Source organism: Cherax quadricarinatus, chromosome 1 (genome assembly GCF_038502225.1).
Source record: "Cherax quadricarinatus isolate ZL_2023a chromosome 1, ASM3850222v1, whole genome shotgun sequence".
NCBI classification, from domain to species: Eukaryota; Metazoa; Arthropoda; class Malacostraca; order Decapoda; family Parastacidae; genus Cherax; species Cherax quadricarinatus.
Window position 1 is genome coordinate 97,553,719 of NC_091292.1, and position 13,396 is coordinate 97,567,114.

General features: G+C 36.9%; 2 protein-coding genes across 2 annotated transcripts in view; one reads left to right on the forward strand and one right to left on the reverse strand.

Annotated features, from left to right (window-relative positions):
- The window catches only part of Mau2 (Mau2 sister chromatid cohesion factor), a 40,605-nt gene that overhangs the window by 17,020 nt on the left and 10,189 nt on the right, over positions 1-13,396 (reverse strand). The window contains exons 4-6 of the mRNA XM_053777523.2: positions 5,576-5,686; positions 1,512-1,632; positions 1,062-1,226 (exon numbers count right to left, since the gene is read on the reverse strand). Coding sequence (XP_053633498.1) covers positions 1,062-1,226; positions 1,512-1,632; positions 5,576-5,686 — 397 coding nt within the window. The remainder of the gene's footprint in view (positions 1-1,061; positions 1,227-1,511; positions 1,633-5,575; positions 5,687-13,396) is intronic.
- The window catches only part of LOC128689332 (ralA-binding protein 1), an 87,424-nt gene continuing 81,222 nt past the window's right edge, over positions 7,195-13,396 (forward strand). Inside the window, exon 1 of the mRNA XM_070084991.1 lies at positions 7,195-7,258. The gene's annotated coding sequence lies outside the window, so the exon portion shown is untranslated. The remainder of the gene's footprint in view (positions 7,259-13,396) is intronic.

The following is a 13,396-nucleotide window of genomic DNA, read 5'->3' on the forward strand; positions in this document are numbered from 1 at the left end:
GAGGCGACTAAAATGCCAGGAGCAAGGGGCTAGTAACCCCTCTCGTGTATAAATTACTAAATTTAAAAAGAGAAACTTTTGTTTTTCTTTTTGGGCCACCCTGCCTTGGTGGGATACAGCCGGTTTGTTGAAAAAAAAAAATGTTAGTACACGTACAGTGATTATGTATGAAAGATGATGAAAGTGTTGAATGATGATGAAAGTTTTTTCTCTCTCTTTGAGTTTTCTTTCTTTTTTTTTTGGGTAACCATGTCTCGGTAGGAAATGGCCGACGTGTTAAAAACAAAAAAAATGTTAATACAGTGTAGGGAATTTTTGCTGGCATTAATTTCCATAGTTTTGATGTTGCTGCTACTACGTTTAGGCTTCAGAGTTATTCCTTGGACTTTTAATATCACCTGGGTTTAGATTTAAAGAAAAAATTTTCTTAAATCGATTTTCTATATACAGTAGCATTGGCAGTTTTACTGCAAATACTTAATTAATGCAAATAGTATAAATCTTTCTTCCAAAAATCTATCAAAATAATGACAAATACCTTAAATTTTGTAAGTTTTACTACTAGTTTAAAGTTCATTTCCCATAAATTTTAGATACTGCTGTTTTACATTTTACCAATTTTTTCAAGTCATTTTTGTATATTTCTTCAAATTATTTATTAAATTCACATTGGCATAAGAAATACTGCTCATTAGCCTAGAGATAGCATTTTTTCTAACCACTTGATGTTAGAAATAAAGAACATTGATTTGTGGCTATGAAAAAACACAAAATTATTTCTTCCTGGGCAAGAAGTTAAAACAAATTGCAAAAAGTTTAGAGAAATATCTCTATTATTTGACTAAAATGTGATGTTCATAAAATGCAATATACATACTGTATAACACTTGCATATCTTGAAGAGTTAAGCAAAAATACTGTACCTAAGACACAAATATAATACTACCATTTTAAAGACAAATATTTTTTGTACATGACTCAAGAAATCGTAATGACACGATTGCAAATAAACCATACCCCCGGCCGGGGGTATGGTTGATTTTTTGTACATATTCATTTACCTTTGAGTTTGTCAATCTGCAGAAGAGCTTTATCTGTGTACTTCTGGGCCTTCTCCATGTAACCTGCCTGCGTAGAGTGCATGACAGACACCAGGTAGACCAGCACACACAGTTGATCCCGAGGCAACCAAGCAAACATTTCACTTCCACTGCTCGGGATGATTTCTAAAACAATAATAATTAAACAAAAGATGACCACATTTTCTCTTGCAGCTTTCATATTTAGTGAGTTTAAGCATTCTAGCTGTTCATTTGAAAGACTACACTACTGTGTTAAACATTATACAAACTATCCCCTTTTAAGAGACAATTTCTCCAATAGTAATTGCAGTATCATAAGCAAACTGCAGATCACATGTATCTAGTATTGCTAATGGCATATGATAAGGTGGATGGAGCCCCCAATTCTCCAATCATTTTACAATTTTTTTTTATTTACTGATAACACACCTTGTTCAGAAAGTTGAGTGATGTTTTGTATAGACTGCTGCAGCTGCTTGAGTGCTGGCTTTACACTTTTCACCTGCCCACTGTTGAGGTTGTGACACACAAGCAGCACAAGGTAGAATACCTAGTGAGAGAAAAATCTTTCAGTGAAATTTTGATTTTTTTTTTCTCTGGTATACAGGTATTTTCCTGACCACAAAACCTTTATCAAAAAATTTACTTATACAAAACTTAATAAATACAGATTTTTTTTTTTTGAATATTAGAGTAAGGATCAAATATACAAAATCCTGCTACAGGTACCAAAATCTTCACATGATTTTTTTTCTGTGGCTAATTAATATGGTCTATCGTAATATTTCTGACCAAAAAATTAAGGAAAAATCATTTGTTTAAGGGACTAGTTACAGTAATATTAATTTTTCAGATCATTTATGTACAATCTTTGAAATGATGGAATTCACTTCCAGAATTAACTAAAAAATCTGAAGTACAGGTCTCTCTCCACATTCGCGAGTTCCACTTTCGCAGGCTTCGAACATTCGCGAATGGCCAGCTACCCAATCATATTTAAAATATGTCATTACATATGTTAGGAATTGTGGCGGTGGCAAAGTTTGTTTAGAGATAGGACAAGATAGTTGTTCAATATGACACTAATATCAACTCTACGGCTTATTTCTCTATCACAATTCATCTAATATGACATAATAAACAATATAAATAACATAGAAACATGACATATACTCTAGAATGAATAAAATATGTCATTAAGTGTGTCGTGAGTGTTGTTGTGTTGTTGATGTTGGGTGTATAAGGGCCACTGAGAGCATAAGCCTTACATAGTGGTGGTGAAGGCAGCAGCAGAGGCAGTAGTGGCGGCGGTGTTGTCAATCGCCCTATACAGTGGTCCCTCAATAATCGTCCGGCCTGAAAGTCGTCCATTTCGGAAATAGTCCTGTTTTTTCGTCAAAATATTGACTCGCAAATGGTCCGGTAACTCGCTAATAGTCCTTTGTCCCGGACGCGTACTCACACTCTGAGCCACCTTGGCCAGTATGCCATTGTTTACCAGTGAGCGATGGTCCCCTCACGTGCTCCAGTGAAATATTTCATAATATTCCATTTATTTTAGTGCTTGCAAGTTATTTAAGTGCTAAATAAGCTACCATGGCTCCAAAGAAAGCGCCTAGTGCCAAGCCTTTGGTAAAGAAGGTGAGAAATACGATTGAATTTAAGAAAAACATCATTGAACAATATGATAGTGGCGTAAGTGTGGGCGAACTGGCGAGGATGTATAACAAATCCCGTACAACCATATCTTCCATCATAGCCAAGAAAAAGGAAATCAAGGATGCTGTTGTTGCAAAGGGGGTAAATATGCTGACAAAAATGAGATCACCAGTACTCGAAGATGTTGAGAAGTTATTATTGGTGTGGATAAATGAGAAATAATTAGCAGGAGATAGTCTTATGACGTCGCTTATTTGTGAAAAGGCTAGGCAGTTGCACGACGATTTGGTAAAGAAATTGCCTGCAACTAGTGGTGATGTGAGTGAATTTAAGGCCAGCAAAGTTTTAAAGAGACGCCAAAAACAGAGCTCTCTGGACAGTTTTTTTTGCGAGACAGGACTCCAGTGACTCTCAAGGTGGTCCTAGTGGCATTAAGAAACAGAGAAGAGAAGTAACCCCAGAAAAGCAATTGGTACCCGAGGTGTTGATGGAAGGGGATTCCCCTTCCAAACAGTAAATGATCCAATCTGTCTCCTACTCCAGTCTTCCATACACAAAGAAGAATCGCCAATAAAGGTAAGTGTTATTCTGTTAACATTTAATTCATCATGTGCCACTGTATTGTTTATGTACTATATCTATATTTCATGTAAAAAAAATTTTTGTTTTAATACTTCTGGGTGTCAGGAACGGATTAATTGAATTTACATTATTTCTTATGGGGAAAATTGATTCGTAAATCGTCCATTTCAATAATAGTCCCACTTCCAGGAACGGATTATGGACGATTATTGAGGGACCACTGTATAACTCCAACAACACTGGAGGAGTTAGGTTTGTGCTGTCCTTTTTCTATCGATTAATCGCTAAACTTACTTGCTACGCTGTTAATGCTACACTTTATTGCTGCTTTAGAATCGTACATGTCGTAGAATCACTGAAGAAGGCACATTCTCCCCTCTCTCTTCCTCCTCCACTTTGGTACTCTGCTACAAGTTCTTTCTTGAATTCTATAGTCTTTCTCACCTTCTTTACCAAAGGGCTGGCACTAGTACAATATTTTATGATGTTTTCATGTGTTTTATGATTGTTCATGGCTCAATAGGTTAAGGAAGCAGAATTGTTAGGCTAAATAAATGCTATTATTATATTTCCCTATAATATATCTGTGCACCAAACATTCACGATTTTTCAACATTCATGAGGTTCTTGATCCCCTAATGCTCGTGAATGTGGAGGGAGACCTGTATACCAATGTCACATGTCATATGGCATAAAAAATACAAGTTAAAATATAAAACAAATTGTCTATGTTTGACATTAAACTTTGGCTGCTGAATAATGACAGGCAGGCCCCACTTTACAGCATTTCGCTAATACAGTGGCTTTCAATTATACCCATTTTTCATTTATTCAGACTTCCTACAATAAATATATTTACCACTTACTATAAGCTAAGGACGAAAATATTTTAAGGTAAGTAATAGTAATATGTATGCTGTACAGTGGACCCCCGCATAACGATTACCTCCGAATGCGACCAATTATGTAAGTGTATTTATGTAAGTGCGTTTGCACGTGTATGTTTGGGGGTCTGAAATGGACTAATCTACTTCACAATATTTCTTATGGGAAAAAATTCGGTCAGTACTGGCACCTGAACATACTTCTGGAGTGAAAAAATATCGTTAACCGGGGGTCCACTGTATATGCATTTTTTAAGGCCTAGCTCTATTGCTCACTTAATATATGATAGTGTAAACATATTATTAGGCTTTTATATGAATCTGAAAGTTAAAAAAAAGACCATGATTCACTTTACATCGATTTTTGCTTTTCACTGGTAGCCCAGAACCTGAGCTGCTGTATTCAAAGTAATCCTGGTGTAGCAGGTATATGGAGGCTGTTCTTTCTGCAAAGATTCCTCATACAATACTATTTTGATTTATTTGAAAAAAATAAGAGGCATTCAGTCACATTCGTAGTTTCAGTACCCTGAATATTATGAATGTACAGTAGAACCCTCATATCAACTGATTTGGAATCCATGGTTTACTGTGGCCCAAAAAATACCTCTAAATTTTGCATAAAATGGCCCCAAAGTCCAAAAGTAGAGAAGCTGGCAGTTATTCAAAGACTAAGAGAACTCGTGTAGTCCTTCTTATCAGTGAAAAAGTGATAATTCTCCACTTATTGTGCATAATTTATCAATTAAATTTTATAATAGGCATGTATAGGACTTATATATAGGGTTTGCTACTATCTGCAGTTTCTGTATCCATGGCAGATCCTTGGAACATATTTCCCAGGGATATGGGGGTCCTACTGTACTTTATAAAAATGATTATGGTAAAACAAAGTAAAGTTTCTTTACCAAGGAACTCCTTATGTTCACATTCTATTCGAAGAACATAAGAAAGAAGGAGCACTGTAGCAGTTATCAATAACTTGTTACTGTGGCTCAGTGGTAACACATCTGGCTCACAAACAAATGAACCAGGAGCAATCCTCAGGTAGGTGATGTTGAGAGTATTTTTTTTTTACAACAGTTGCCTCTGTTCACCTAGCAGTAAGTAGGTACCTGGATATTAGCTGGATGTTAACTAACTGGTGGAAGTCACATCCTTAGGAACATGACCAAAGAATCTCAATGGAAATAAGCCACACTGATTATATTTCATGTGTTATCCTTGATTAGTAACCCTTCAAGTTACTAGTCCAATTAAGGTCTTTTTTTTTACTTTAACAAATATATTGTAAACACCAAGTCTCTCATGCTCCAGCTTCATGAAAATAAATGTACTATTACAGCCAATACAAAGTAAGGTTTCTACCCTGAGGTGTTCCTTTTGTCCTTGGGGCCCATTATATTGTTCCACCTTCTGGTTGGCTTGAGCAAGTAAGGTCTGCACTTCTGCAGCTCCACGACCCTCCAACAGCATCACCTATGGTTAGAAAATTTCCTATGTAGAGAGATTAATTATATTCAATAATGTATATTAAAATTTCTATGACCAATCCACTGTAAATGAAAAACTATTTCCTTATAATGATTATGAAAAATTTGTGTTTTAACATAACTGAAAATTTATAATTAACAGTGCCTGCAATCTGAGGGAGGTGTAGGGGATCGAGGTGTATAAATGGAAAACCAGGAATAAATAAAGGGGATGTAAATAGTGTGCTGAAAATTTCCAGCCAAGACAGAACTTGCAGCAATGGTTCCAAGTTGGAAAAATTCAGATTCAGGAAGGATATAGGAAAGTACTGGTTTGGTAATAGAGTCATGGATGAGTGGAACAAACTCCCGAGTACAGTTATTCAGGCTAAAATGTTGTGTAGTTTTAAAAATAGGTTAGATAAATACATGAGTGGGTGTGGGTGGGTGTGAGTTGGACCTGACTAGCTTGTGCTGCTGGGTCTGGTGCCATGCTCCATCCTTGAGTGGAGGTGACCAGACTGAGTGGGTCATTGGGCTAATCCAGGGGGGGGAGGGGGACATGGACCTGCTCCACATGGGTCAGTAGGCCTGTTGCAGTGTTCCTTCTTTCTTATGTTCTTATTTCAGAGGGTTGTTTGATCTCTGATGCCTGAACACTTCTGGCAAAATGCCTACTGAATGAATCATAGAGAATTATTATTTTTTTTTTGGGGGGGGGGGAGACACCCTCTCACAGAGGCAGATGGCTGGTGTATTAAAAATAAAAATAAAATGTGTGAAGATACAGTGTGCTCTACAGGTAATTCTTGATTTGAATAGTTCCATTAAAAAGCTTTTGTTTGAAATCAAGACATTGTATTATCCCATGCTTCTATATATAGTACATAAAAAGCTCTTAAAGGACTCTCTTCAAAATTTAAAAACTTTCACAACATATCTCAACAAAGTCTTATGTATATTATTCTGACACATCTAGTACTGTAGTGTGTATTTGGTGAGCATTACCTGTGTTACAGTAACATATAGTGTAACAGTAATCCTGTAGTAGCTCTTACATCAAACAGGAAGTTTTACAAACTTTTTGAGTAGGAACTAAGTAAAAAAATTTACAAAAGTAGAAAATTATCAGTATGGTGCATAAACAGTACTGTATTGTATACATATGTGCAAAAAAAAAAAAAAGTACAGGTATCAATGTCAGTGGTATGCGATACTGTACCACGGCCATGGTTACATCACAATACTGGGAATCAAATTTCAAATGTTAAGAGTTCAAAGCAGCTATTTGCTCTTTATCACTTGGAGTGTGGGGTGTACCAGGGTGGCTTGGCTTATCATATGTAATCACTGAAAACAGCAAATTTATTTGTTCTACTGTGTTCAAACAAAAAGAAATCAACAAAGAATTCATAATCATAGAAAGGTTACAGTAAACATGCACTGCTTAAAATTTTCTAAACATAAATGTGAGTGTATGTGTGTGTGTGTGTGTGTGTGTTGGAGATGCGGGGAACGGTGAGAGGCATATGTGTTTGCGTGTGCTGGAGACTCAGCTGTGTTGGAGATTCAGGAAAGGGTAAGGGATTATTTATGTTTGTATGTGCTGGAGACTCAGCTGTGTACTGGACAGATGATGGTGGCATGAGCAATAAGATGTAAATATTGTTCAGTGCAAAATCTTACATATTGTATTGTACTCAGATACAGTATATACAGTGGAACCCTGGTTTTCATCTTTAACCCTTTAACTGTTTACGTTGTATATATACATCTTACGTGCCACTATTTCTGATGTATTTAAACGCATAAATTTTAGTGGTCTCAAATCAAGCAGGAGAAAGCTGGTAGGCCCACATGTGAGAGAATGGGTCTGTGTGGTCAGTGTGCACCACATAAAAAAAATCCTGCAGCATGCAGTGCATAATGAGAAAAAAAACTGACCGTTTTTTTTGGATTAAAACGCCGACTTTGAGGTGTATTTTCGTATAGTATTTATCGTTGTATTCTTGTTTTCATGGTCTCAGGCCATAAAATGTAAAACATATTACAGAAATAGAGATGATTTTCATTACTTTCACGATGAAAACGACCTTGAAATTGAGCTCAAAGTAGCGGAAGTGTTTGATTTTTACCAATGTTCAGGAGTAAGCAAATTACACCACACGTCCAATACACGTCAACTGGGGAGTCTTATATTCTTTCACTAGTGCACTGATATTATTTATACCATTTTTACAATAATGCAGTAGTCTGCATAACAGTAAATTTTGTATTTTTTTGTATGAATAAAAAATCAAAATAGAAAGCAATAGTAATATAAGAGGGGCCTAGAGACGTGACTAATGAACAGAGGATATGTTATTTTAGTGCCAAGAATGTCTACATTGTTTATTCTGGACCTTATTTTGAAATTGGCATCTTTTTTAATTTGCGTAAAATTGGCCAAATTGCCAATTTCTGACCACTTTATTGGGTAGTTCAAATCAGTAAATGGGCAGTTTCTTGTACTCAACTGATAGAAAAAATGGAGTTCTAAAGAAATAGCTACGAGTTTGGTCAACTGGAACAACGGAATTGGCCAAAAACAGGGTTCAAAGTCGGCAAAATTGCTGATGCGTATGTGTCGCCGAGATCGTTAACTTCGCGGGAGCGTAATTCCGTGAATTTTCGACCAAATTTCATACTTTTGGTGTCATTACCATCGGGGAAAGATTCTCTATCATTTCATAAGAAAAAATAATTTTTTTTTTTAAAACTTTTGCGACATAGAATGACAGTTTCAGAAAGGGGCTTGCAACAGTCAAAGGGTTAATCTGTTCCAGAAGGTCAGCCGAAAACCGATTTGTACGAAAACTGAAGTAATATTTCCCATAAAAAATACTGTACCGAAAACCGATTTGTACGAAAACTGAAGTAATATTTCCCATAAAAAATACTGTAATGTACGTAAATCCAATTAATCCATTCCAGACACCCAAAAATATTAACAAAAAATACATTTTATACAGAATAACTATAGTTGTACATACAGAAAAAATGAGAAATAAATATAAAGTACTAATGAAATGGATAAATAAACATTTAAATCACTTTTACCTTTATTGAAGACTCTTGTTGACATATGGAAGATGGCAAGGAGGGGAGAGGGAGAAGAGGTTATCTCTACCACCCTCTACCACCATCACTACCACCCTCTATGAGTAAAAAAGGCAGACTGACTCACGAACATATGAGTGGCCACGTCCCGTGGGCAGGCGGATGCATCTGGTATGGACAATTTCTGAGCGGATGTATGAAAACGGGGAAAATTTCGCTGAAAAAATGGTTGAAAACTGAATTGTACGATAACCGAGCCAGACGAAAACCGGGGTTCCACTGTATTTCAAACTATATTTGATGATTCAGAATTCAGATAAAAGTATACAATAGGTATTTATATTGTTTGTTGTGAAATTTACTTTTAAGGAAACTAAACATGGCTAATATAAACAAGTACAAGTAAAATCGAACCCCCAACCAAATTCAAGTGCTTCCTAATTCATATGCTTCGATTACTCAACAGTTTTTACTGATTGATTATCCAATATTTTCACCAAAGAGCATACAGCAAATAGTTTTGCTTATTTGCATAGTTTTTGCTGTGCAAACTTTGATTCTGGATTAGTACATGACTCCCTAAATTGATTTTAGACAGTCTTTCTAATGAATGTTGATACTAGTGAAGATAGAGATATATGGAATCTGAAACAAAATTTATTACAGACAGACTTTAATAGTACTGTATTAGTGAATTCTGAATTTGTGAGGACCATCTTTGCAAATTTGGAGTTTCAATTGTATACTAGAATGTCCTGGCTTTTCAAAATACAATTAACCACACCATTAGTGTAAGACATTGTGTCCAAACACAGAACAAAACATGCATCTGAATTTTAACTAAATCTTGAATAAATAAATGAATCATTATTTATGAACAATGAAAAAGCTATTAAAAGATATAAAATCACATGACTTTTTTGTAACTTGTCAGTCTGTAATAAGTACAGTGGACCCCCACATAACGATTACCTCCGAATGCGACCAATTATGTAAGTGTATTTATGTAAGTGCGTTTGTACGTGTATGTTTGGGGGTCTGAAATGGACTAATCTACTTCACAATATTTCTTATGGGAACAAATTCAGTCAGTACTGGCACCTGAACATACTTCTGGAGTGAAAAAATATCGTTAACCGGGGGTCCACTGTACTATACTCATTACTATAGTGATCTATCAATCTATCATTATTTTTAATTATTATCTGTGCCTCCTTTTTTTCCTACTCCTTGGAGTCAAATAAAAAGCAGATTTGTTCATGATGCAGGATTTTATCTGTTTTTATTGTTTAACAAGGTCAAGACTTATTTTATCTATTAATAACTTACTTCCATATGATTATTATTATTATTATTATTATTATTAATTAAAACAAATTTATATATACAAAAATTATGAAACATAACAAGTACTACCGTCCTGCCAGATGACTGTGAAACAAAAACCTGTAACTGTTTTGCATGATGGTAGGATTTGCTGGTTTCTTTTTCTGTCTCATAAACACGCTAAGATAACAGGGATATCTTGCTACTCCTACTTACACTTTGGTCACACTTCACAGACACGCACATGCATATATATATATATACATACATCTAGGTTTTTCTCCTTTTTCTAAATAGCTCTTGTTCTTTTTTATTTCTTCTATTGTCCATGGGGAAGTGGAAAAGAATCTTTCCTCCGTAAGCCATGCGTGTCGTATGAGGCGACTAAAATGCCGGGAGCAATGGGCTAGTAACCCCTTCTCCTGTATACAATTACTAAAAAAGAGAAGAAGAAAAACTTTATAAAACTGGGTTGCTTAAATGTGCGTGGATGTAGTGCGGATGACAAGAAACAGATGATTGCTGATGTTATGAATGAAAAGAAGTTGGATGTCCTGGCCCTAAGCGAAACAAAGCTGAAGGGGGTAGGAGAGTTTCAGTGGGGGGAAATAAATGGGATTAAATCTGGAGTATCTGAGAGAGTTAGAGCAAAGGAAGGGGTAGCAGTAATGTTAAATGATCAGTTATGGAAGGAGAAAAGAGAATATGAATGTGTAAATTCAAGAATTATGTGGATCAAAGTAAAGGTTGGATGCGAGAAGTGGGTCATAATAAGCGTGTATGCACCTGGAGAAGAGAGGAATGCAGAGGAGAGAGAGAGATTTTGGGAGATGTTAAGTGAATGTATAGGAGCCTTTGAACCAAGTGAGAGAGTAATTGTGGTAGGGGACTTGAATGCTAAAGTAGGAGAAACTTTTAGAGAGGGTGTGGTAGGTAAGTTTGGGGTGCCAGGTGTAAATGATAATGGGAGCCCTTTGATTGAACTTTGTATAGAAAGGGGTTTAGTTATAGGTAATACATATTTTAAGAAAAAGAGGATAAATAAGTATACACGATATGATGTAGGGCGAAATGACAGTAGTTTGTTGGATTATGTATTGGTAGATAAAAGACTGTTGAGTAGACTTCAGGATGTACATGTTTATAGAGGGGCCACAGATATATCAGATCACTTTCTAGTTGTAGCTACACTGAGAGTAAAAGGTAGATGGGATACAAGGAGAATAGAAGCATCAGGGAAGAGAGAGGTGAAGGTTTATAAACTCAAAGAGGAGGCAGTTAGGGTAAGATATAAACAGCTATTGGAGGATAGATGGGCTAATGAGAGCATAGGCAATGGGGTCGAAGAGGTATGGGGTAGGTTTAAAAATGTAGTGTTAGAGTGTTCAGCAGAAGTTTGTGGTTACAGGAAAGTGGGTGCAGGAGGGAAGAGGAGCGATTGGTGGAATGATGATGTAAAGAGAGTAGTAAGGGAGAAAAAGTTAGCATATGAGAAGTTTTTACAAAGTAGAAGTGATGCAAGGAGGGAAGAGTATATGGAGAAAAAGAGAGAAGTTAAGAGAGTGGTGAAGCAATGTAAAAAGAGAGCAAATGAGAGAGTGGGTGAGATGTTATCAACAAATTTTGTTGAAAATAAGAAAAAGTTTTGGAGTGAGATTAACAAGTTAAGAAAGCCTAGAGAACAAATGGATTTGTCAGTTAAAAATAGGAGAGGAGAGTTATTAAATGGAGAGTTAGAGGTATTGGGAAGATGGAGGGAATATTTTGAGGAATTGTTAAATGTTGATGAAGATAGGGAAGCTGTGATTTCGTGTATAGGGCAAGGAGGAATAACATCTTGTAGGAGTGAGGAAGAGCCAGTTGTGAGTGTGGGGGAAGTTCGTGAGGCAGTAGGTAAAATGAAAGGGGGTAAGGCAGCCAGGATTGATGGGATAAAGATAGAAATGTTAAAAGCAGGTGGGGATATAGTTTTGGAGTGGTTGGTGCAATTATTTAATAAATGTATGGAAGAGGGTAAGGTACCTAGGGATTGGCAGAGAGCATGCATAGTTCCTTTGTATAAAGGCAAAGGGGATAAAAGAGAGTGCAAAAATTATAGGGGGATAAGTCTGTTGAGTGTACCTGGTAAAGTGTATGGTAGAGTTATAATTGAAAGAATTAAGAGTAAGACGGAGAATAGGATAGCAGATGAACAAGGCGGCTTTAGGAAAGGTAGGGGGTGTGTGGACCAGGTGTTTACAGTGAAACATATAATTATTTTTTTTATTTTTTTTTATTATCACACCGGCCGATTCCCACCAAGGCAGGGTGGCCCGAAAAAGAAAAACTTTCACCATCATTCACTCCATCACTGTCTTGCCAGAAGGGTGCTTTACACTACAGTTTTTAAACTGCAACATTAACACCCCTCCTTCAGAGTGCAGGCACTGTACTTCCCATCTCCAGGACTCAAGTCCGGCCTGCCGGTTTCCCTGAATCCCTTCATAAATGTTACTTTGCTCACACTCCAACAGCACGTCAAGTATTAAAAACCATTTGTCTCCATTCACTCCTATCAAACACGCTCACGCATGCCTGCTGGAAGTCCAAGCCCCTCGCACACAAAACCTCCTTTACCCCCTCCCTCCAACCCTTCCTAGGCCGACCCCTACCCCGCCTTCCTTCCACTACAGACTGATACACTCTTGAAGTCATTCTGTTTCGCTCCATTCTCTCTACATGTCCGAACCACCTCAACAACCCTTCCTCAGCCCTCTGGACAACAGTTTTGGTAATCCCGCACCTCCTCCTAACTTCCAAACTACGAATTCTCTGCATTATATTCACACCACACATTGCCCTCAGACATGACATCTCCACTGCCTCCAGCCTTCTCCTCGCTGCAACATTCATCACCCACGCTTCACACCCATATAAGAGCGTTGGTAAAACTATACTCTCATACATTCCCCTCTTTGCCTCCAAGGACAAAGTTCTTTGTCTCCACAGACTCCTAAGTGCACCACTCACTCTTTTTCCCTCATCAATTCTATGATTCACCTCATCTTTCATAGACCCATCCGCTGACACGTCCACTCCCAAATATCTGAATACGTTCACCTCCTCCATACTCTCTCCCTCCAATCTGATATTCAATCTTTCATCACCTAATCTTTTTGTTATCCTCATAACCTTACTCTTTCCTGTATTCACCTTTAATTTTCTTCTTTTGCACACCCTACCAAATTCATCCACCAATCTCTGCAACTTCTCTTCAGAATCTCCCAAGAGCACAGTGTCATCGGCAAAGAGC